This window comes from Balearica regulorum, chromosome 1, assembly GCF_011004875.1.
Source record: "Balearica regulorum gibbericeps isolate bBalReg1 chromosome 1, bBalReg1.pri, whole genome shotgun sequence".
Classification (NCBI taxonomy): domain Eukaryota; kingdom Metazoa; phylum Chordata; class Aves; order Gruiformes; family Gruidae; genus Balearica; species Balearica regulorum.
The window spans coordinates 64,135,584-64,161,637 of record NC_046184.1 but is presented as its reverse complement, the minus strand read 5'-3'; the positions used below and the strand labels follow the sequence as shown (position 1 = coordinate 64,161,637).

The window sequence follows — 26,054 nt, the reverse complement described above, 5'->3', positions numbered from 1 at the left end:
ACCAGGTAGGCTGCTACCTGGAATAGCAGCCACATGCTCCAGCTGCAACTGCTGCCACCAAATACTGCTCCCAAGCCCTCTGCCAGACCCACTAAGGGCCACCACCATATTTCAGGTTGTCCTCTATAACCCTCTGTGAGATATGCCAGCAAGCAAATGAAAAAGGGACAATGTACTTTTAGTTGAACATTGCCTGCTCAACTCCAGCTGGTAGTTTAAATGGTTCATACAAGAATTATCTAGAGCTCTTCGCGCATTCATCCTGCTGAGAAGTCAGCTTGCCACTACTCACCTCTCTCAGATCAAAGGAAACTCAATCTCTTCTCTATCCTTTGACTGTCACCACAGGCAGAGGCATGGAAATGAACCCAAATACCTGAGACACCATTGTTCAAATAACTAAAAATTCTCACATCAAGAGATACCGGGCACTGGCCTCATTGCTACAAAATAAACATCAGGCAAAGAGAGCAATCAGCTGGGAAATCATACTAGATAATTTAAAGATCATCAAGTCCAGAATATAAAATTGATGCATTTGGGAAGGAAGGAAAAAAGCAGGAAAGGTAAAGAAACATAATTCCAAATGTTTATTGGAAGGTGGAAGGGAAAGAGAATTCTACCTAATGACCCAGCCCCCCAGACCAATACTCAAGCTTGTGCTGTGAGATCATTATTTCAAATAGCATTTGTAAAGGAATCCCAAGTTTTGCAATGCAAGCTACAGATGTAATCGTAATTACGACTACTCATCTTAAGACAGAAACTTAGTATTCAGGAGGTCCTCTAGCTTCAGCTGCCATTTACCACATATCTCCCAAAGCCAATTCACACCAGGATCACCAAGACAGTTTGCATACGTTATTTTTTGTGCTGTTTCATCTTCTCTGGGAACAAAATATTTTCAAGATTTGCCTATGACTTTCAGGGTCATTTGGGATCCCAAGTAGTCCAAATACTTTTAGAAACCAACACAGTACAGTAATTTATCCTAGAATTATAGTTGTCCTGCTTTTGGAACATCAGCATCCACTGTATGTGTGGAGGAAACTTTTCACACATAGCAAAAAATATACAGTACTACGGTGCAATTTTGCACACAGCCTTTTCTCCATGAGTTGGTTCCTAGCCAAAGTTCTCTCCTCCAGTGAGAAATCAGCATCTTCATTGGAAATCTCAGGTCTAATTAACACAGAAATAACAAATACAGCAAAACCTGCGAAAGGGACACCTTTGGCAGGCAACTGCCTATAGTAGGAGGTATTACTGCACAGAACCATAGCCAGATGCTGACAATCTTACTCAGGCTGCTGAGGAATGCTGAGCCCTTTCCCACTGACAGTCAGGCCCTTTCATGTCAGACTTCTCCAGATCAGGTACCCCAATTCATTTCCTTCTGAAAAAGCACATGCTTTTATAAGTAAATATCTCATTGATGTCAAAACCATGCTCCAGATACAGGACTGCTTTCTATCAAAGCTAACAGGACAGCTTTCTCTGTGTGCTTTTCCATGGCTACCTAAAGGTCACATTTTTCTCTATAGCTTCTAATTTTACATGTGCAACAGAGGGTGTAAAATATGTTTATGAGCTTTTTGTCTCTCCTTTGTAAATATATCCTGGAATTCTAGTATATGCATCTGCCCTTGGCACCAAAGAGTTCAAGGACATGGAAAAAAAGACCATCCTGCCTTCCCATTTCAAGGCCCAGGGCTCACTAAAATGTCATGACTTAGAAATAGATGGAAGGCAATACCAGCACCATAGACAAAAGGATTTACAAAAGAATTAGCAAATGACTATCACTTCTCTCGCCACAGGACTTTCCTAGGTAAATTATTACTCTTTAAAGCAGTGCACTGAGAGTAAGTTGCCTGACTCCCATTAACATTAGTAGCAGTGGCATAGCATAAGCTTTATGTGCTGGTTCTGAGGATTAATCGGAGTTGTATCTATAGGGCACTCGCTTTGAACTCGGCAAATCTGCAACAGAACAACTCTTCTTTGTCAGACCCTTCCTTGAAGGAAAATCACAAGAAAGTGGGTGGGCTGCAGGCTAAGCCCCTTCTTAAGCCCCACCAGCACTTTCCCCATAACGCTAACAGAACAGTAAAGCAACAAGTGAAAACATTAAATAGCTCTCTCTTGCTGCATCTCCTGTAATATTAGCAAAGGCAGGGGAGCAAAAAGGGAGAATTTTTTTTTGAGAAGGAAGAAAGCATAAAAGAAATCACACAAAAATAATACAATAAATGTGCTATCAAGATGAGATTTTTTTTTTTTTATACAGGATGAAAGCTGGAACACTTGAGAATAATTTCCATGTATGGATTTGGAAATCTAAAAATAACACCTCATTTAATACAAAAAAACGACAACAACTGACCTTAGAATAGATGGTGATGAATACATTCAACATGAAATTTTCTCTATTCTCTTTTCCCTTTAGTGCTTGCTGGCACCTTTCCCCCAGCCCACCCCTTGTCATTTCCCTAAATGGGGAGACGTAATCATTTCTGAGCAGCCTCAAAGTAGCTCTAGCAGAGCAGGACAGCCACGATGGCTAAGGCTTCGCAGGAGGACAGCTCCGTCAGCTCGGGGCTTGTTATTGTTTGCCTGAGGTGCTGGGATTTTGTCTCAGTTGATGCTACAGTGAGAAATTTCCACCTCCTGTTGTTTCCACGTGATGTTACTCCATAAGCTTGCAGACCTCCCTTTTCACAGTTCTTTTGTTCTCCTCAACTCAGCAGCAGTACATCTCCCTGGCACAGGCTTTCGGTTTGGTAAAACTCCCAGAAGGACGCACAAAGAGGCACTGCCAGAGAAGACGGGAGTGCAGGAATGCAGCTGGCTCTTGAGCCACAGCCTTCCCCTCCCAGGGGCTGGAGACAGGCCCGTGGCCCCTCTACATCACTCTGGCTGTGCCACAGCAGCACCTTCAGCCCACTCCTCAGGCACCTTGCGTGCCTTTGGCTTACAGAAAGCCAAAATCACTGACTCTATGCTTAAAGCTGTTTCTCCCACTTCACAACTGAATAAGAGCTGACTGGTCCCTCCAGAAATCTCTTGCTTTCCAATGAAATCTACTGGTGCAACAAGTTCTCAAGGCCACGTTTGTCAGATCCAGTTAAAACACACTTGCATCAGGGGCCAAAGTCCTTCCTAGATAGCTGTATGATGAGAAGCATATAAACGCATCACACAGACACTTTTTGCTCCAAAACTAGCAGCTGGATAAACCAAGGACCTAAAGATTAGGGTCAAGTGTTGAACTCATACCCTACAAATGGGTGCTAGTCTACAGGATCTAACCTCCTCCAGGAGAGCAAGACACTGAAACAATACATTTTCTGACATGAGCAGCAGCCCCGGGAGCAGAGCTGCATGGCTGCAGCTACGATAGTGCTGCGTTTCAGGAAAAGCAGGGCAATACTGCAGGAGAAGGCTCAAGACACAGCAGCAAAGCCGTCTGAAGACAACAGAGTGCACCACACCAACAAGGGATCGACTCTTGCTAGAAAAACAGTTTGTACATGGTGATTAAGCACACTGGCATGGCTCTAACTGGGAAAAGTGCCCAGTACTTGCTGCAGTATGCCTGGTTTTAGCCGGTGCTGTCAAGTCTCTTGCTTTCCCAAGCAATACATTATTTCAGCCTTCCCACACACACACTCCCCCAAATAAAGAGAAAACTCATCTTATTGCAGGAGCCAATGTTCTGTTCCTACTGTCTGTTCATTCACACCAGAGGCCCACCAGAACGGTCACATCCAACTGCGTCTCATTTACTTTTATTGATGATGCCAGCATTGTAGCAAGAGAAACAAAACAACACATTGAATTCAGGACAACTGAAAAATCAGTTTTCCACTCCTTCATAAAAGGAAGAGAGTGAGGCATCAGCTATTGATATTTGCCAGCATTAATGTTCCACTTACACTGCTTACTCTCCTGTGCCACCTGTTGTATATCCATCCCAGACATTCATGTACAGGTAGGCATAAAATGGGTACGTGCAGCAGGCTCCACAAACTAGTACCTACGATAGCGTTTTTATAATTTGGTGCTCTAAGTAGCCAGTGATCCTACCAGGGCAACTATTTTCTTGACAATACTGTGTACTGACATACCTTTTAAAACTACTTCACCAAGACCTATGTTTTGATTCTTGCATGCAACAGTGAGCAAGCCTTTCAGTACACAGCACTGCATCAGGAAACAAAGTCCAGTGGATCTCACACGCTGTCTAGTCACGGCGCCTTTGAGCTATACCTGTGAGGTTTGTTGGGGTTCAGTGCACTGGTGTGGCTATGTCCCACATGCTTGATTGAATGATCTAATGACACCTAAATGAACTAACCATCCACTCCCAGACTTTTATGTAAGTCAGTGCACCACATGTGCTGTATTACTGAACAGCTGCATGGGATCTGGCACCAATCGACATTACAGTTCTTGACTAACACCAAAGTATAGTCCCATCCTCATGCCACCTGCAGCTCTGCCCTGGATGCTGTGGTGTAGGACATACATATGCCCAAAGCTGTACAGCACTGCAGCCAGTGTCATGGACCACTGGTAAACAACAAAATAGTAAACCTAGCCTTATTCAAATAGTTTTGCCAGGCTCCTCCAGGCACATCTACCTGTTGTGTGATCCTCGTATCTGTGCTAACATCATTTCTCTGATGGGGTCAGTATAAATATTGTACAGGCAAGAGCTCTATGTGTCCCTTAGTACTTTGGTTTTGGGAGTTGCCCGCTAGCTAACGGCATAAAACATACTTTTAATTGCTGTTTTTGTTTTGTCATTCAGTCAAAATGAAGAGATTGATCTCTATCGATCTGTGGAAAGGCTCGCTTTGTTTGCTCAACCTTTCTGTTGCTTATCAGGCTTGTGCCAAGAGCTTGACACACAAACTAAGAAATAAATGTTAAGAAGTAACGAGTGATGGCAAACCCATGCCAGTCTCATTCACTATCAGACTTTGCTGCAAAAGGAAAGTGACAGAGGCAGCAGCTTTTGGTTATTATCCCAGCAGTGCCAGCAATATCAGGAATTTGTTTGATTTTCACATGAATCTAATGCATCCATATTGATGCATAGTAAACAGAGGAGAGAGGTTCTTTCTATATGTAGAAGAGCATCTAGGCATCACATTTTTATTTCCCTCCCCCAGCGGCTTTTCCATTATTCTCTGTTCTCTCTTTTAGCTTCTCCCCACGTGTTTACACACATCACTTGGCTTTCTTATTCATATTCTTATAGGCACCACTCATGCAATTGCATCCTCAGAAGAAGGAAAAAACACACACAGAAAAAAACCCCACAGTGCCCCAGTCATATAAAAGGTTCCTCTCTTCACTCACCACTCTCCAAGGCTGTAAGAGTCCTACTCCAGTATCTGGGAGTGTTTTCTATCTCATGCCTACAATACAGGAATAAAAGACTTGGAAAGCAGCAATGTTCCTCCAGCTGCCAACCATGCCACTGAATAGCCACCCACCAGATGTCTTTCCCTTTCTATCAACATCAAAATGACGGCAGCTGTCAAAGCAGGTGACTTTCTGCCCCAAACTAGTTCCCCCAACCCCACCAAGATGAGATTTCTGTGCGGGTCAGAGCTCTCTGCAGGTAACTTGGGGCCATATCAGCATACTACCTATATCCTCTTTGACTGAAGCTCCTTCTACCAGCTTCATAGCCAAGTTTGCAATTCTCATAGGTCATTGCTACCTGGGGATTATCTCTCCTGGTCGCCCACTCAGGCGGAACCCTTTCAGCTAGTGCATCTCTTCTGGGAACTACACCACCAGGTTTAGGGGCCTCCCAGACCTTACTGCAGGGTGTTAGCCCCTACAACAGTATCTACTATGTCTTCTCTAAGTATTGCTTTTATACAGCAACAGATCAGCTCTTCTGCTCTGTGAGAAAAGGACAGCAAAACACTCCTCATGAATCCAACAAACTGATGAAAAATGGCCTTTCTTTTCTGGCTAGTAAAATACTGAGTCTCACCCAATAGGGGGGGGGGGGGGGGAATATCCTTAAATTGCATTTGGTGTCATCTGACTGCCATAAAAATGGGGATTAATTTACCTCTGGAATTCTGCTCTCTTACTTGCGTAGGGGATGCCCTCCCCTGGAGAGCCAAGGCCAGAACTGTTAATCAGAGAGTCCTACAAATCAGCAGCCAGAGAAATACATAGAGTGATCTAATACATCTGTGCATGACACAGATTTTTCAAAGTGCTCCTGCCTGTGCTACCCTTGGTCCATCAAAAAGCTTCACCTAGCAGAGCTGTCAGTTCAGGTCCTCAGAGAACCACTGATACCTCCTGGAAAACTTTGGGAGGACTACTCTGAAAAGCTAATCCTATTGGCATATCAAGTAGCTTTTGCATTTCTCTGCCCTGTTCCTTGTTACAAACGGGTTTTGCATGACATGTCTGCTGCTTAAAAAAATTCTCAAATCCTTCCATGTGAAAAATCTGGTCCTCCTTAGAAGTGATGTCACCACAGACTTTTTCCATTTCATCAGCTGAAGTCAGTACAGAGGACTACTGCTCCAGTGAAGAGTTAAGTGTCACAGCCAAGGCTTATTTACTGAATAAAAATCCTGCTTTTGTGCAAAGACCTAAACAGCAATAAAATACGTTCAGAAACAGTCAACACGTAGGTCCTTATATGCCAAGGTCCGTGAGGGATGAAGATACTCCTGAAACAAGATGAAGACCAGTTCAACCTCGGTTTATGTTGCAATAAATTACAGGTAGCTCTAATATACCCTGGCAATGAATAGTCCACAGCTAATAATCATGGTGCAGGACTATACCTGTCAATTAATCAGTTCTTCACCCATGCTATTTTGGGATGAGATGTGGAGCTGGCTGTGGCCACTCTGCTGGCCAAGGAGGATTTGCCCAGAGGACAGGTTCTCCCTAGGCCATATCAGGAAGGCCATTTTGAAATTATTTGCCTACAGTTTTCCATTCAGTGTGCATTTCTTCTTCCAGAGTATTTTATAGCTCTGTAATAGGACTGATAATTATTTCTCACAACATACTCATTCAATTACTTTTCAAATAAAACAACAGTTAAGATTACTTGCAGGTAAAACTCTGCGTACCAGTATGTTATTCTTGCTGTGCATATCAGTTGTCATGACAATCAGTGAGGACACTGCTTTAGAGTCCAATTCATATGTGGCAGAAAATCCACAGCACCTACACAAATTCTAATGGAGATAATTTTTGAAATTATTATTGATTCTAGTTGCTCACCCTCAGATATCTCCAAGGATGTGGTTTTCAGCAGGTGCTAAGGAATGCCTACTTTGCATACCTTAATTCACTACCAGCCTTTGAAGGTTCTTTTGCCATTAGTTTTTTTGAGAGAAGATAATCATCACTAATGTATGTAATGGATTCTAGTTTTGGCCAGTAAGCTTTCACTTGATTTTTTTTTTTTTAAATACCTTTAGAAAAAAACACTATCCTTGATATATAGGGGTTTGCAATGGTCTTTTCTAGGAGATATGCTGCATAATCTCTGGCACTACAGGAGGCAGCATTGTCTAGCACTTACAGCAGTGGGAGTCCAAAGACCTGAGTTCTGTTTCTGGCTCTCCCACTCACTCTCCACATGACATTTAGCAGGTCAATTAACTTCTCTGTAACTCTTTTTCTGTACGTGAAATGGGTGTACTTGGGTTGTATTCCTCCTTTGGCACCCCATTTAAGTCAGAAGGATACTGAGTGAAAACCATTGCCCAAGTGTTTCAAGATGCTGGGATGGAAGGTGCACTACACACTGTCAGCAGAAGCATTAACAGAAAAGTTTAATTGTGGAATCTGTTCATTTTCACTGAAATATCAAAAAAGTGATGCTTGAAATTTTATTTTTCTGAAAGCTATTGAGTATTTTGCACCCGGATGCTAATTTCACATTATTTTTATCTCAGAATATCTATTCTTGTTTCAGTAGAATTATTATTATTATGGTATAAATATAAGCAGAACCAAATTCTTAGTCCTCAGCCTATTGCTCTCTTCTGATTAGGATCTTTGTATATATGGATTCATGCCACTACTGACTTCCTCCCAATACTGGAAAAAAGATTAAGCCTTGCCTTGGCTGTTTAACACTTTTCTTCCCATGGCAACACAATCAGGCATGGGACTGAGTTGTAAGGAATGGCATTACATCATGCTCAAATATGTGATTATAACATGCTGCAGAATGGATTCTACAAGGAAGACCGATTGAGTATGTGCCTATGATGATGAATGAAGAGCAGCTAGTACCAAGCTAATGCATTGCTAAAGATTGTATCAGATAAAACCAGTAATTCAGCCACCTTCATGTCCCCTCCCATAAAATTTTAATAAACCCAATCTTAAGGGAGGACAGAAAAAGACAGGGACCCTACTAAATTATTTATAGCCTTAGTTGTGTATGGCAAAGAAGCCCCTTCGAGGTCAGTAAGTGATATTCTTCCATTGATTTCCTTCTCTCAGAATATCTAGGTGAGAATCAAGTTTTGGGGGGAAAAAAACCAAAAGAAACAGGGATGCAAAGGGCAAGCCAGAAAAGACAAAGCTGATGGAGGCAGAGATGAGAGAGTATTTGTATTTATGAAAGAGATATTGATCAATTGCACACACCAGTGGCAGATAGACTCAAATTAACTGTCATAATTCCAGTGATGCAGACGGACACACAGGCTCAAGCTCCATTAAATATAACCTACATCCAGAGCAGCCAGATGAGATTTGTGAGACTGAACTCTGAAGTCCCACAGGATATACCTGCAGTTGATTTATATTCCTGATTTCCTATTCCCTCACCAACTGTGCAATCAGTTCCTGGAGGTGGGCAGGGAATAATTGAACAGCTAAACTGTGATTCACCCAGCCAATTAAGGAGTCTTGGGATAGGCCCTAAGACAAATCTTTCAGCTTCATCTACTCTTCCTGGGCTAGAACTACATTCGGCTGTGACAATGTGGCCAAAATCATCACGGCCCAGTTAACAACATAAGAATCTGAGTATGTAAAGCTGCATTATAGTTTTCACACATTAATATTCACACATTTTAGACCTTTTCAAAGTAGCAAGTAGGAGGATGTCCTGGTTTTACATGAGGATCAGGTTTATTCTGTAACTCAATGTACAAAGAGCATCACTGCAAAACAGTAATTAAAATGGCAACCACTGCCTAGCAGCTATCAACATATAAAAATCACCTACATGTTTCAGCCTGCAGCTTCTGTCAGGGTCAAAGCCAGGTTGTTTGATTCAAAGTTTGTTGGCATCTATCTCACACTGGCTGCTGTGATGTTTCCTTTATGGATGGTGCATGGCTTTATGAACAAATCAGAATAATCTCATTTCCAAAATGTTCCAGTTAAGTCTTTCTTCTTGCATTGAAGCAAGGAAGCACTCACTCCTCATTACTAACCCTGTGTGTGGCATATGGCATGTAATCACCTTGAAATATTTAACTGGCTGGCTTTCATCTTACTAACAGTGTGGGGTGGGGCATCAGACTGGGGTATAAATAAACTGGGATATAAATCATCATAAACCAGGCATTAAATTGGTATATAAATCAAAAATTATGGAAGTCAGAGATGGAAGAGACCCATTAGATCATCCTGTTTGTTCTTTCCTGTGTTCTCAACCCTAAGAATGCACAAGGCATCATTCTTGATTAGCCAAGAGACATAGAAAAACGCCCATCTCTCCCCCTCTGAGTCTCTCAAGAGGGAGAGAAGGGAAAGAGAAAGCTCTGTATGCATATTAATAAAGCTATATTTTGACTGGCTGAATGACTGGAAATGATTAGCAATGGTATGTTTTACCTGTCAACATCTCCACTTTGCAACAGGCAAAATGTTTCTAATACTCCTTTGCAAAAAATCACCAGTAAGGCTGGAGGGGATTTGCTGTCAATTTTCCTGTACTCAGAACAGCTCCATAAATACCTTAAGACTCTTTTCAGTGATGAACATAAAAACATGTCTTCTTTTTTCCAATATAACAGTGGGAGACAACGTAAAACATTGCCTAAGCCAAGGTAAATCCAAGTCCCTGCACTTACAAACATAGCAAAAAAAAATCAAAACATTACATAGGTTGCTGAGTCAAGCATGCCAAAGTCATGAAAAACAAGAATGTGACCCTTTGAAAGGATCAGTGTGAAGAGTGAGAACACATGCAACCCACAGCAGTAGGAGGTGAGATAAGTCAGCTGACATACAGCTCTGCCTCCCTCTCATAGAAGAACTTTCCACTTACCCCAAAAGGCCTTGGTGATAAGTCAATTAGTCTAAGAAATCTCTTTAGAGATGTTCCCTAGCCATGTTTTCTCATTTACTCTGACCCAATGTAAGTTGGGTGACCATCTGGAATCTGATTTACAGAGTGTGGAACGCTTATAGTTGCTCTGAAAGTCAATGGGAGCTGTGCTCTGAACATACAAAAGGCTATTTAATGGGAAGTACTGTAAAACCCAATTCTCCATCATTTCAAACTGGATACCCAGAAAAACCCAAACCAGTTAACTTTAATTGCCAGGTCTAAATGAAAATTACAGCCCACCTCAAAAGGTTATTAGATATTAATATATTTATTTTTACATGCCACACTTCAGTACAATAATTAGAAATGTGACAAAGCTCATGAAGTGGTTGATTCTGTCTTTGGATCAGTAGTTGTGTATTCAGCAAAAGAAAGGCCAGCAACCATACATTAATTAGTGAAAAAGAAATCAAACATTGAAACAGCATTGAATGGAAACAGAATACCCCAAATGTATGGAACAAGGCAGGGGTCTTGTGGAAAACACAGTATGTGATTACAGTAATTAAAGACTTGATAATGAGCGTGGCTCAGAGGAGATAAATTAAGGTCAAGTATGCAGCCTGAATTGTGTCATCTCCTAACTTTACATGCTTGTGTTTGCAACCTTAAAAATGCTCATCTGATTTTAAGTTCTTAAATTTAAAACAAACAAACTGGAAAAGGAGGAATTCTAGTGTGGAGTTTCTTACTAATTCAGAGTAGTGAATGGTTTGCCAGCAGAGTAAGACTTCTGCTTCACCTCTGAGCACCCTGTTATATGAGCTGATGGAAGAACCTGCTGGCTGAGGGAGCAGGATGAGCCCTCCCCTCTGCCAGTGTTTCACAGGTGTATTAGCAGTAGATGTACAGTAAGACTCCGCACTTGTGCAGTGCTTTTGAGGGGATCCTTCCCTGTTCATTCTGCACTCTCCTCCCATGCAGAAAGCTTGGCCATTTTTGCACCTTCCCTTCTGAATTGTTCAAGTCCACCACTCCAGCCCTTATCCCAGTATCAATGGTCAGTAATCCCTTGTCTCACCTCTCCCAGCTCACCAGCATGAAGTTTCATCCCTTTCCCTGTCCTCATTTCCTCTCTTCACAAATCTCAGCCATGGTTCCTACTCAGGCATCCCTGTCAGCTCAGGATTGGGAGGTCTACTGACCTCCTCCCTTGCTCCTTCCCTGCTCTTTTGTCTCTAAAAAGCAAAGGTAGCGTGGGAAACAAAGTAGTATGCAGTTGGGAAAGCTCTTCACTAGTGTAGGTATTAAGATCACAGCGATATTAGCAGATCCTAAGATGAAGCCTAGCAGAAGGCAATAAAAATCCCTTACAAATTTCAAAATAGGTCTTAGATTTTGATGCCAGAAAAAAAAAATATATATATCTTAGCTTGAAATAGCAGGCTATGAAGAAAAGCCTACAGCAGAGGGAGAGAGAGAGGGAAATGAGAAGGTCTGTCACTACCACCTGGTCATTAGCTATGGGACTGATGAATATGATGGAGATCCAACAACACTAGACCTCCAGGCATGTGAGCACCTGCTGCCTGACTAACCTCCAGAATGGCTGCCCCGTCTGCTTTAATAACCAGTGCATTAAGGAATGACATCATATTGTCAGCCAAATGGCACTGACCAGCAGGACAGTGTCATACTTCAGGGTGTACCTCCATCTGGGGGTCAAGGTAGATAATTAAAAATGAAACAGCATTTCCTCGTAGAGGAAGATAGGAATTGAAGGAGACCATGGGGAGCATGGGAGAGAGAATGGAAGAAAGGAGCAAGAAAAGTGGGATGCTGCCTATTTATTTCAAAACACTGCTTTACACTAGTACCAAGGGGGAAAAAAAAAAAAAAAAAAGGCAAAAATTCTCTCGGGTCAGCACTTAATATAGATACAACAATGAAATATTTATCGCTGCTTATAAAAGCAGACAGGGTCAAGCCCATGAGCCTACTGGTGTTACTAATGCATTGTCAAGCTATCAACTGAGCTTCTGTGCAAATCTCAACATCTTCTTCCATGGAGTGAGAAGGCTTGGGAAGCCTGTAGAAATTAGAAGTACACACATTACAGTCTTTTCCAAAGTGCTAATTGTTACCTGCCATTGGTACTGTAAATGACCTCCACAAAAGGACATTTTTCCAGTCCCCCCAGTAGGTTTTACTGGTTATAAGGAGGTATTTGAGTGCTTCGTAGGCAAGGAAGCCTTAATCTCCTGCTCAGTTCAGACCATTAAGGCTGATAAAATCCATTCAGTTTTCAGCATAAATGCTCTATGAATTAAAATATTATCACTCTCTACATCCTGTAGAAATCCTTCATTTCCTCCAATACTTGCTCCTCTCAGAATGTGCCAGGCTATTACTTTTGTCTTTACAATTCATTTTTTATGCAAATTGCTTTCAGACCACCACAAACACAGGATTATCGCAGTTTTCAACAGCACAGACAAACATTATCATTCCAATTAACACAAAGCATTATGGTTTCTCTTCTCCTGACAATGCAGCTCCCCATGCCAATGCTCTAAATTCAGAGCCCATATCCTGTGGTCCCACAGTAGAAGCGGGGGCAGTAGGAGACAGGCAAAGGAGATTCCATAGTGACTGTAAAGGAGCATTTCCAAAAAACCCCGGAAATTCTAAACATTTCTCAGGAAGCATCAGCTACCTGTGTGTGAACTGGTTCTCTCTAAAGCAGTATAATGACACAATTTCTAAGCTGTGCAGGAAGAGATCAGTTTCCATAGCAATTCCAGCCACTTTCTGCCAGATGCAGCACTCCCCATGTTCCTGGACGCAAAACATAGCTGCTGTGGAAGACAGAGCTAGGTGGCAAGCTGGAGAAGAGCAGACAAACAGAAATTGTCTCACTGGGGCCATGTTTAATTCAAGTACAACTTCAGGTTTGTGATATATAGTGATGAAGAAAAATTAACAGACTTAAAGTCCCAGTTATCTACCTCGCATGATAGGTTCTGTGAGTCAGCAAAATAAAAGCTTTTGGACAGGAGGAATAATTTTTCATCTCTTCTGATCTGGAGACTTTCATGTAGTATAGTGCAAGCCACTGGGAGCTCAGCCATAGAAAGACTGAGTGCCATGCAGCATTTGTCCCATTTCAGCTACCAAGGCAGGAGAAAGGGAAGAGGCAGAAGTTTGACTTGTTCTCTGAGAGAAAAAAAAAAAAAAAAATTCACTCTTCAAGAACACACATCAGGAACTTTCTTGTTTGCAGAGCTTTAAAAGCCACAATACTTTTTTCACCTGCCTTGGAGAGAAGGTGGCCCTAGAAAAGCCCCCTTTTACCCTTCCCTTGCTAAGACCACAGTGAGGAAGACTGCAGAGTAACCCACAGACATCAGCCCTGTGAGGCCCCGGGCAGGTCTGAGCCCACAGCAGGCTACCTCACAGTCCTGTAGTACCTACAGAGTTCTTGTTGAAATTGTTCAAGGAACGGATGCACAAAGTCATCCCACAGCAAATACAAGTATGTTCAAAGGTAAAAATGAGTGACAAAGCATAAGGTCTAAACAAAAGAAGCTAGAGACAAAAATAAAATATCATCATGCTGAGCTGGCTCCAAGAAAGTATGAAGACAATCCCTCTCCTCTTATCTGTATCTTCCTCCCTTTTCTGCACTACTTGGCTCCCTCAAAATAAGTTTCTAATTCTAATTCTCCCACCAAGACAATGAAACATAGATAGCTAGCTTAAACATACTTAGAAATTCCTGGCTGCATCTATCTTCTATGCTGTAGTTACCCTTTTTCACAAAACAATTTTTTCTTAAAGACTGCAGCAGAAGATCAATTTAGAGTCTGGGTTGTCTATAGCCTATTGGAGAAGAAAAAAAAAAAGAAAAAAGAAAAAGAAAAATTATGTTTCTACAGTCCTTCTGATGGTATAAAACAGCATCAACCCAACAAGGTGTCTGTTTTGTTTCCAAGGAGTAAGCCAGTAGACTAAATATTCCCTGGGCTCTGAGTGCCTTACCCCTCACAGTGGCTTTAGAGAACAGCACTGTTGGTTCCTGGAAGATGCCAAACTGAATATAGCATATGCTCTCATTACCTTGGTGGTACTACCATTTTCAAAGCAAATACAGCCTTTCACCTTCTTTGCCATAATATACCAGATAATAGTTTCCTGAAGTTTTTGGGACAAGAGAAAAAAATTATCAACATAGCCTCCTTTTCATGGTTAACGTTCTTAAAGTTCAAGCATCCAGTTGAAGTTCGTATTCCATCACCTGAAAAGGTCTCTCACCCCTCCCAATATCTGTACCATATTGTACAGCTCAAACCCCTGATCACTTTCCCCATGTTTTGTGAGCAGAAGTCTGAGCATACTGAAAGCGAACCTACAAGAACAGTATAAAACACGTGGAACTGAATATGCAAATAAATATAGAACGGTTCAGATTTTCTTGGATTTTTGTTCTAATAATATTTACCTCCATTTCTGAAAGCATCAGTGATGCTGCTGGAGTTTTTCAGAAGCCAGAACTATGGATCAAAGTTACTGTGCACAAGACTGGAGCCAAAATGTGACAGGGTAAATGCCTAATAGTGACTCAATCGTATCATTACACTGGCATTTTCCATAAAGAGACAGTTACTCACGCTCAAAGTTGTTGGCCACAGCTTGCTTTCCCTTCTCCCTTCCCCTCCCAGCTCATATAGACACTCGTTTTGTCTATTTAGATGAACATTTATCTCCTGACAGGTGAGAGCTGGCAATACTACAATCATCCTTCCCTCCATCCCTGTTTAACCAGAGATAGTTGAGAGGAAGTGATTGCAGGGAAGTGAAGTCCTATTTCCCTAGCTCGTACTGCCATAGGCAATCAATTTGGAGCAAAGGTTCCATCTTGAAAATGTCAAACAGAATGGAAAAAGATAAAATCAAAAATTATAAAGTCAGCTCCAAACATTCCTCCGGGTCCAGCTGCTCCCCTGGGTTCTTCTAGCATAGCTGACAGCACAGCTAGAGGAATATCTGCTTTCTGTGCTGACTGGTGCCATGGGGTCCTCAGCCTCAAATTAATTGCCCCTCATCCACTCCTGCAATTTAAGAGAAACTGCTGAAGCATCAATCCCTCACACCAGTCTGAAAAAAGCAGTCTGCTGGGCATGGCTGGAGTCCTCTCTCCTCTGATCCCCCACCCAGTAAACAGGCAAAGCAACAGATTTCCTTCCCAGGCACGACAGTTTGCTGCCCATGCAGCAGGGGAGGAAAATAACCACTACTGAAATACAAATATGGCAAAGGACTTCAGTGGCTTCAGTTTGGAAGAGGCTTTTTTCTTTAGTACTGTGACTGGACACTCTAGTTTCACCTTTTCAATTCCTCTGAAATTCTCCAGGATGCCATTTTGCCCCAGTGTTTCATCAGGAGATATTTTTTTTTCCATCTCATTCAACAGATCTGAAAAATTACCCATGGCAAGAGCAGGAAGAACAACAGGCCTAGGCCCTGCTCCTTTTGCTGTTTGTCACAACACTCAGCAAAAGGGAAATTCTGAATAGGAAATTGTTCAGAGGAAAATAATGGCCAGGTTGACTTGGAAACACTATTCTACCACAGGATGAGCAGTGGTGAGCTAAAGTAGCTGTGCCCTGGATGAAGCTAGTCCAGAGGTACAGAACCAGGTTGGTTGCTGTGGCAGGGACTAAAATTACAGGAACTTTCTGAAGGGACTTAGAGTCTTACCTCACTTTATGTCTCCTCCACTGCAAAGGAAGAGCATCCCCCTCAACCGAAACACAATTTGACAAGATTAGTATTGCCCTTCTCTTTTAAAACAGGTGTTTTAGAGAAAAACAGCAAAGTCACTGTTCCTATACAGGAAATAATCATATAGGTTCAGTTCATTCTTAAATGCAGTGACCTCCAGATTCTCCAGTGGCTAACACCATATGTCAAGCACTCACCATTGCACCTAACTACTCTGGAGAAGAGAGGGCTTCAGCAAATTCTTTCTTTCCTTCCCTGTCTTTAGATAGATTCAAACTTAGTTCTATTTACATCTACCTACACTTATCTGACTCATGAACTAGCAAGAAAATCTGGGTCAGAAATATGCATGCACACCCACACACTCGATGTACCCTCCCCAAGGAGGGAACAAGCAGCCCCACCCTGAAAGTGCCTTGGTCCAAATCAGATATGTAAATGTATCAGCATAGCGTCTAGACTGCCACTTTGGAGACTGCTGAATGCCCTCCTAGAGGCTCCTGCCAGCTGCCAACATACCAGGCTCAGGAACTTGCTGATCTCACCAAAGGATGCACATGTCAAGTGCCTTACATGGCCAGGTATATTAGTAACGATATTTAAGTTAGGAAGAGAGAAAAAAAAAATACAAATACAACTTCAGAATAGCTTTTACTTGAGCCATTACCAATTACCAAGATAAAGATGAACTTAAGACAATAATTCCTCCGTTAAATAATGAGATTCCCAATGGATGGTTGCAGAAGTCATTGTTGCTCACAAGAGTGGCAAAAGCACACATACACAAACGCAAGCATAAACCAAAGACCCCTCCTACTGCCCTAAGAATCCTAACAGAAGATGTCTGAGGGAGGGGTGCATTTCTTTCTGCCCACATATGAGCAACATTAACATAAAACTGACACCAGCAGAGATGACAGGTGGTAGCAGAAAACCTAAAGGGAAACAAACTGCCTGATGATCTGATTTCAGGGACAAATGAGCACAGCACAGTATTTTTCAAGACTAGCCTCTTACAACCTTCTGAGAGGCATGAGTTCAATATTACTTTTCTTTGTCACATCACAATAAAAATGTGTATTTATCCACACAGAGACACATTTCAAAAAAAAATAAAAAAAATTTGTAGTTCAGCAAGACCCTCTAGAACTTTCTTAATGCATTACCAGATTTGACCAGGCAGGCCTACAAGAACCAAAGAGTCTCAAACCAGGCCTGACCTTACCAGTGCAGGAAATCAACTATATCATTACATCTCCTCCTCCCCAGAGCTTAAAAGGACCCTCCCAAAGCAACAGCCATATAAGGCAGGAGTGAATCAGGGACTGAAAGTTCTGGGAACACACATCAGAGGTCTTACATATTTCTCAAACTGACACAGTCTGGACAGTAGCTGCTCACTACCACCTTTCAAAGTTTCCAATCAGAATCAGCATCCCTCAGTCCCTGCCATCTTCAAGGAGTTGTTAACTGGTTCCACTGAAACAGAGGAGCTCAGGACATTCATCAGTTCCCATGACTGCATAGTAACAAGAGAAGTTGCTGTGGCATCCTTGCTTGTGAAATCCTACCTCTTCCATTTTATTAGTGAAAACCCTTTTCCATCTCCAAGATGAGAAGGAAAAAAGCTTTAAGGCCAGCCAATACATCTCAAGGCAATTCCATCCCTGTCAGATCTTGTTGCTTCAGCAAACGTTACAAGTTGGTGACCACTGGCTACAATTATCACTAAGGGCTAAGCTTCTTCCCTGTGCGCAGCATTTCTCTTTCTAGATCTTCAAAGGAGAGTGATGCCACACTCACCCGGGAGCTGCAGGCAACAGGACATATTCTACAATAAAAGCCAGCAATGAATTCTGCTGGAAGCAGAAAACTCAGCAGCAGCATGAACTGCATGAGAATACGTTCACGTACCGAGCGTTCTACTGAATTAAAAAATAGGGCATTGATTTTGTTATTCATTTTTGTATTTAACTCAATATTAATCTCTGCATATAAATGGCTCTTCCCCACTGCCACACTTTTTCATGCCTCAGCAGAATTTCTAGTCAGCGGCAGAAACAGAGATGTAGGTCCTAAGAACAAATCGATCAGTCCACTACAGAGACAAACTGTATGTGAGAAGAGGGCTCTGAGCAGGTTGTCAGTCAAAGCCTCTGTTCTCATTTATCAGTGAGTACCTCCCTTAGTCCACAAGCAAGCAGAACAGAGAAGAAAGCCAGCAACACTTACGCAAGGCATGCCACTCATCCTGGCGGATTGTCTTGGTGATGTTGTAGGTGAGGTTCTTGGGAATGGTCGCTGAGGAGTAGTGGTACTTGATGTACGTGCACCGCTCAATTGCTCCTGGGAAGGGCAACATGCAAAAGAGAAAGTGCTGTTATATGAATGCAACACATGCTCCCAGCTATAGACCAAATGGGCTTGACAATCAAAAGCAGAGGCTAGGAGCAAGGTAATCCCTGCCATCAGTCCACTGTGACAACCAGTGCTATCTTTGGCCCATGAAAGGCACAAGTTACCTGTAGGGTAAGCTCACATCCAAACTTATGATACACCAAAGGCCCTGCAGTAGCTGCCAGAGTGTCCGCTTTCACCATCAGCTATATGTGGCAAATCACCCCTTCTTTTATTTTTTTTCTCTGAACCATGAGCTAACAGCAGGTATACCAGCATTTACTGTGTAGAAACTGTAAATTCACGTCTTAGCTTATTGTGCAGTAATGTGTCTCAATGCCCATACTCCAGGAGGTACACAAAGCAAACATCTTTGATCTTTCCTTCAGTAATAAAAAACAGAATAGGAAAAATAATATATATAGATAGTGAACAATTTTCCTGATCCCCTTCCACTCCACAGCCAAGAAGCAAGACAAGCAGAAGAATATGTGACAGGCAATGGTATGTCTCTTGAAGGTACTCAGACACTTTCATAGCAGGCTCAGAAACAGAATTTACTGACATCCTTGAATAATGAGCCTCAGATAGCAACACAAATGGCTAAAGTGGGCAATTTTTTCCCCCTGTAGTCAGAATTTCATCTACGTTCCACAGAAAAAAAGTGCCACGTGCTGCTTCTGTTTGTCTTCTGATCGCATTATTACATTCTCCTTTTACAGCCACTTCCCTTCCTCTACAATAATCACACCTCCAGGCCCTGATCTCCCGGCATCTCTCTGCATAGTTAGTGTCCTTAGAGAAATGGGTCTGGCATAGCCTGATGCCTAGCCAAATTTCACGTCTAATCAGAAACCCTTGATAGTGCAACCATTCTTGCACTGATGAAAACCAGGTTTGCTACATCCATGTTACCAGCATCCTCAACTAACACTGACTTTATTAGAGCTTTTCACTAAGCAGTCAGATTCAAAGTTCATGAAAGTAATTTTTCCATTAATATTGTGGTATTTTGGATCAGGCCTTTAATAACTAAATAGATGTCCTTAGTGCGGTCGGCCACACTGTTTGCTACTAGCTACCTCTGGTCAGAGGCAGTTATGCTAGAAATGCTTTTATGTATTAAAAATACATTAAGACAGGCACTCAATAGAATAAATTAAATGAAGCAATGAATTATATAAATAAGAAAGAGTGCTGTACACCAAGAGGCAGGTGGAGAACACTTACTCTCAGTCTGAACTGAAAAGGTAGAGCCATTAGCCTTATATCGACAGCTCCAAGGGGTTAAATATGCTTTTATGCCACTAGAACTACAGATTTCTACCTCAGGTTGTAAAATATTACTTGGCGTGAACTTAGATCATACACCATGAATTCACAGCATGAATAAGAGTACCCACGAAACAAAATTATTAGTTACATTGCAGTCTACTAACATCTTCCAAAGTTAGTGCAATACAAACATTTGAGGTCCTCATTGTTTGCTCCTCTTAAGCATTCCTCACATTCTGCCTTTGACAGCAATTAGATTAGACAAAGCCAAATATTATAGGGGAAAAAGGCAAAATATTTACATATGTATCCGCCTGCCCTGACAGCGTGATGGGCTTCTGTGTGAGTCTGCACCATCTGGGCACCAAATGTACGCCCAGAATTAAAGTTTCAAACCAAGAATAGTATTTTTAAAAAGGCAGCTAGTGTGCAAAGAGCTTTAAAAAAGCCTCAAATCACAACTTTGCCTTCTTAAAGGTTTTCCTGTCCCCTTTTGTTCAGCTGCTTTCATGGATCAGAAGCAATGGCAAGAAAATGGAAAATGCTTATTTGTCTGAAAATAATCTTTAAGTTATCTGATATCTACCCAGAGAAAAGATTTATATAGAATAGCAGACAAGGACACAGAGCCAAGATTCAAAATAAAAGCATACAGAAGGGAGGAAGAAAAAAATCCTGTTCCATTTGCTAAAATTTCTTAATCAGCAAAAAGTACCTCCTGTTACACTAAAGAGACTAATTTCTAGCAAGGTCCATCATACTTTTAATTCTTACTGCAAATACTGTCAGTAGTAAGGCAGTGGGTTGTTCGCTATCTTATATCACAAAAACCTAAAGCAGAAGGAGAGATTATGGTCTGAATTCAGGTCATCACTTCACTATATATGTAATTTTGGGCTTGCGGTTACATCCCCATGGCTTTAACAAGACTTAAGTACGTCTTTAAAGACTGTCTAGAATTAAAAGTACAACTGCAGTGTCAATGGTTCAATGGTAGCTGAAGTACAGACAGATTTGAATTGTAAATTCCATTATTATCTCCTTTCCAGCCACATGACAAAATTCAACACTGTTCCTGCCTCTAAATAACGTGCTATTAGCCAATAAACATCATGATTCCAACCAGGAGTTTGTAGGGACCAGAAGGTAAAGTGCTGTTCAGTGTACATGATGAGATACTTTCTCCTTTTTCCCCTACTTGTCTCTGAAATATCAAGGCTGGTCACTGTGTGCACTCAACAGGGCTGAGCAAAGTACAGGGAATTCACTTGTACCTGGGAATTGTCCCCACTACTCATCTTACATGGGGAAACATACCCCCCAAGATCAGCCAGACAAGGATGCTGGTCCTGGATTTTCATCCTTCTCCCAAGCATTAAGCATAAGTTCACTGCTAGAATGGGTACATCTAATTAATTTTTTGTTACAGGGCTCAAAATACTTCAGTCTAATTCAAGTGACTGGGCTCAATAAAGGGATAAACGGGTGAAGCATAAAGGTCTATGATATACCAGAGGTCAGCCTGCATGAGCTAATGGGCCCTTTTGGCTTTAGGCTATTAAACTCTCCTGTGAACACTGAGTTTAATACACTCGGGAGAACGTAGTTCAGAGCATTTCAGAGCTGTCTTCTGTTAGCTTCCAGCACTTCAATTACTTCAGACTCTAGAACGGCAGCAACTGCTGGAGAGACCATGCAGCCATCTTTATCTGCATGACCAATGCTGATAGGAGAGGCAGGCAGGACCTCACTGGGAACCTCAAACTTTTCATGGCCCAAACTGACAAGGTTTATGATTGCTTAGCATCTAAACATAAGCTATTTGTCTAAACTTGCTCTCACAGATGTAGAAGAGTGACTCTGCTGACATAAGCATCAGCATATATCTAGCCAGAGGTGAAAATTAGCTTTTGAAATTTAGAAAAAGGCTTTCATTTATCTGGACCTGCCAGTAAAAGTTAGAAAAAGGATAAGTTTATAGCTGTGGCAATTTCATACTTCATGATATTTCCCTATTTGTCCTACACAGAAGAGAACTAGGTTCAAAACATCCAGTTCCTGGAGGCCCCTGGGAAAGCAGAGGCAGTGACTGCAGCAAGGTTCAGAACTACTGCTCTCCTATAGAAAGTCCTCTCAGAAAAAACCCTAAGAAATCCTTACCTTCAGATAAATTAATAGCTATGCTCACTCCAGTCTTTGGGGTAGGAGGGGAGGCAAGACTAAGGAAGAAAATAAGGAAAAAACACTTTCCCTTTCATACCCTCAGTAGGGTAACTGCAATTTATGGAGCATCTCCAGCCTTCAGCACTAACTTATAAAGATCAAACGCAACTGCAGCTGAGCTCTGCACTTTGCTCAAATAACTGGTATTTATAAAGCAAATCAGCAAGTGGGTTTTTTCACCTATGCAGCTGCCACAACCAGTGTTCTAGCTGGCCACAAGAAACACGGAACAACCACAAAGCTGCTCTGCTAACAGATGCGGTATATTTCCCTGTGATCAGAGGAACAGGGAATGTTTGCTGAAAATACTGAAGAAAAGGGGCTGGCATCTGCAAATAGAGTGCAAGGAAGGGATCAGCAGGAAGATGCAACTAGAATCATGCAGAGCAAAACTCTGCCATACCATCCTCACGTAAGCACAGATGCTCAGAGGGGATTCAGCAGCTGTAACTCTGTGGCTGGCAACCCCTTGTTCCAGAAAAGTTCAGATGCCAAGTAAAATTGAGATAAGAAAACTAGAAATAGCTTCATCCAGAACAGATAAGTATGACACAGCAAACATGCCACTCCTCTTACTGATCCCCTTCCCTGCTCAGTTCCCCTCCCATATCCTTTGAGCATTGCTCCATGCTATCACCATATTGTTATATAATAATTTCCTCTTCTCTCCATTACAAGGAGAATCCTTAAACTGTGCTATCAGGAATATCACCTGAAAACATTATGCAATTCTTTTCTATTCAATTTTCAAAACTATCCCAATATCCTGATGTTAGTTCAGCTGCTAGTGAAACTCAGCTCCCACTGCATTACTAGGGCTGTAAGCGCTACCCCAGCAGAGGCCACAGACTCTTTGGTGATGCAGGGGGTAACTGAATGAACCATTCTCCCACTCTATATTGAGCAGGGTTGAGATCAATTAAAAGGAAGGTCATACTACTGATATCCATACTGTATTTGTCTGGTAGGTAAACAGATGTCATTTTTTCAGAACTTTTGTGCCAGTGTCTGTCTTCACCACCAAGTGCCTTTCCCTCTATCCCTTCAATATAATAATATTTCAACACATTCCAACTGCTCCACGAAGCAGTCTTTACTCATGGTAAATTTAAGAAATAGAATGAAAATTCAAAATGCCCCCAGGGTACTGATCACATCAGTCCTACAATGTAGATCTCATAAGTACCCAGAGGCATTTGCCCTGTGAGGTCAGCTTGACTTTTGCAAAGGTGGTTGTCAAGTTTCAGGAATTTACACTGCCACTGTGATCATATAGTTTAGTCTTCTGCATAGTACAGACCAACTCATCTGACACCTGGTAACACAAAGCAGTCCTTCAGATGGTCTTTCATGAAACTGGTAATCTGTAAGAGCAGTTAGGGAAGTGTCAGTAATATAACTTCTGATCTGGCCCAAGATGGCACACACAAGAGTCACACAGATTATCTGACTATACTCCCTTCCTGCTAATAAGGGCTAAAAGATTTCACATTTCCCCATCACCACACCCCATCTTCCGGGGCCACAAATTGTGGAACCATCCATAAGGTCCAGGTACAGATTAGCCCAATGCCTGTGAACAAGTCACCTTTGGTAGCTAGAGAGCTCACAGCTACACATAAGAATTTCTCCCACTCTAAGACTCTTCCCAGCTATCCTTGGGTAAGAGCAATCAGGAATCTCAGACAGATGCAGGGCACTAGCAGCTTACTTGCTCTAGATGAACTATGGCTTGGCTATTTCAGATTTCGTAACAAGCCAGCACTGACATCACCTTACTTTCTGTAACACGCAGAGATCTGAAAACAGGTGGTACCCATTCTTCTCTTACAGTACATATGTTGATTTCTAAGAGGGATCAGCTGTACAGCTAGTATTGTTTTATTACATTTCCTGCCAAGATTTTTGATATGATGAGCTTCTCTGAAAAGACTGATACGGATCTTCTGAGGCTTTGCTACCTCTGGGCAGCTTTTCTTTCTTCTGTGTTGTAGATACCTCTGGATGAACTGTTTGTAGAATGCAATTTATTCCACAAAATTCACCCTTCATGCTAGCTGTAATTTTTACAACTCTGAGAATTACTACACAAACATTTCTAGTAAAAGGAACCTTAGCCTCTGGCTTGCAAAGTGCACTCACTACATATTTGCTATTCATTATGAGAAACTACCTTTTCTGTATAAGAGATTGCTTTAATCCCATGGTTTGGATACTGTTCCCTCATTGGGTGACTATATCCATACTAATCTGACAGAAGATGTATATTGGTTATTTAGCCTCTAATTGTTTCACATTATCTTCAGAAAATGCTGTAGAGCAGAGAAAGTTTATAGGTTTTTTGCAGCATAACATTTCAGTAAGATTTCCAGGGGCTATAATCATACTTAGGGCAAGGATCAGGTTACACAAAGCAATTGCATGTAGCATATATATCTGTTAATGTTCTGTCTTAAAAGTCTCGTCTCCCTTGGAAAAGTTCATTGTTAAATTGTGCTAGCATTTTATGCAGCCTCCAAACCAGTGCTAGCCATTCAGGCTGGTGCAACATAATTATTGCCCTCAGTAGTATATGTTGCCCTCAGTCTCTTAAATCATTTAATATGAATCATCAGAATTAATGTGGAAGTACCTTAATGTAGGCAAGGTTGTTGTTGCAGTTTCAGCATGCATTAACTGGTCAAACTAAACCGTGGAGGAAGGTAGGAGGATAAATTAGGGCCTACCTTGACCAGCTGCTATGACAGAATTGCAAACAGATATGCTGACTAGTTAATGAACTCATGATGAGTAGCTATCATCTTAATGAAGGCAGATACTTCATTAGAAAGTATTGCAACACTTAACAGGATTATTTCATTACCTCTGGAGCAATACTAACCATGAAAGTACTGGTTACATATTTGTGCCCATCTATAAATATCTCAATGCCAAAAATGTAAGAACATATTCTTCTGCATTACTTGTAGAATCGTTTCTGTTAGAAGGGTCATCTAGATGTCAGCCTGCCCAACCCCCTGCTTAAAGGAGGAACAACTTAAAAGTTAAAATCAAAGTTGAAGATAGTTCACATTGCTTAGGGCCTTGTCCAGTCAAGTTTTAAATACCTCCAAGAATGGAGGTGCATAACATCTTTGAGCATCTGTTCTAACATCTGACCACCTTCATTATGAATTATTTTTCCCCTAACACCTAATCAGAATTTCCCTTGGTACCACATGAATACTTGAATACTAGAATACCTGAGGGTAGAAGTCGAAAAAACCAGGAAGAATATGCAAATAGCATCACCTTAATCAACATGTCTGATGAATATTTATTAATTTATATGTATAAATAGAAGCCAATGTTCTAATTAACAGAGCTCAAGATAGATTTTCAGCTGCAACATGGGCCAAATTTTTAGAATAGGAGATCATATTTGTTCCTGGCTGGCTCTGGCATTATCCTGAATGGAGGTTCAGCTTGGTCTGCCAGTAGGACTTGTTGCTACTTGTCCTAGATAAAGTGGAACACCTTCTGGTAATGGTTGTTGCTTGCTGTGGGCTGCAAAGAAATTGGGCTGATGTTTCCCCTTCAGTTGATGGGTTGAGGTTTGTATCTTTTGGGTTTAAGACTAAGTTGCTAGCCCCTAGCTGCTACCTCTACAAGTGGGTGGAGGTGCACTGTCAGCTTCTACTCACCATTTACAGGTTCATCTAAAACTAAGAGAGAGGGATGTAACAGTCCCCTTCCCCATTCACAGACCCACCCAAGAGTCACATATCGGGAGACAATGAATGTGTCTATGGTAACACTTAGTGTGTATCAGGAGTGCACTTTTGAAAATGACCTCCTAATCATCTCTAGTTATCACGCTTTGGTTCATAACACAATATGCTGTAAGACCATGCCAACTAAATTCTTTGCAAATAAAGCTAAATTGGAAGATGAGCTAATGGGAATTCAACTGATGGTACAAGAGCAGAGCCAGTCTGAAGCAACATCCCTTCCCTGAAAACACACACAAAGTGAATATTAGATCCTAAGCACCAATTGTTTGTTACAAATCCACCACTGTTGTACCACA

The 26,054-nt window shown here is 41.6% G+C and overlaps 1 protein-coding gene across 1 annotated transcript in view; it reads right to left on the bottom strand.

Moving 5' to 3' along the window:
• The window catches only part of TMEM178B (transmembrane protein 178B), a 221,734-nt gene that overhangs the window by 140,342 nt on the left and 55,338 nt on the right, over positions 1-26,054 (bottom strand). Inside the window, exon 3 of the mRNA XM_075755566.1 lies at positions 18,323-18,436. Coding sequence (XP_075611681.1) covers positions 18,323-18,436 — 114 coding nt within the window. The remainder of the gene's footprint in view (positions 1-18,322; positions 18,437-26,054) is intronic.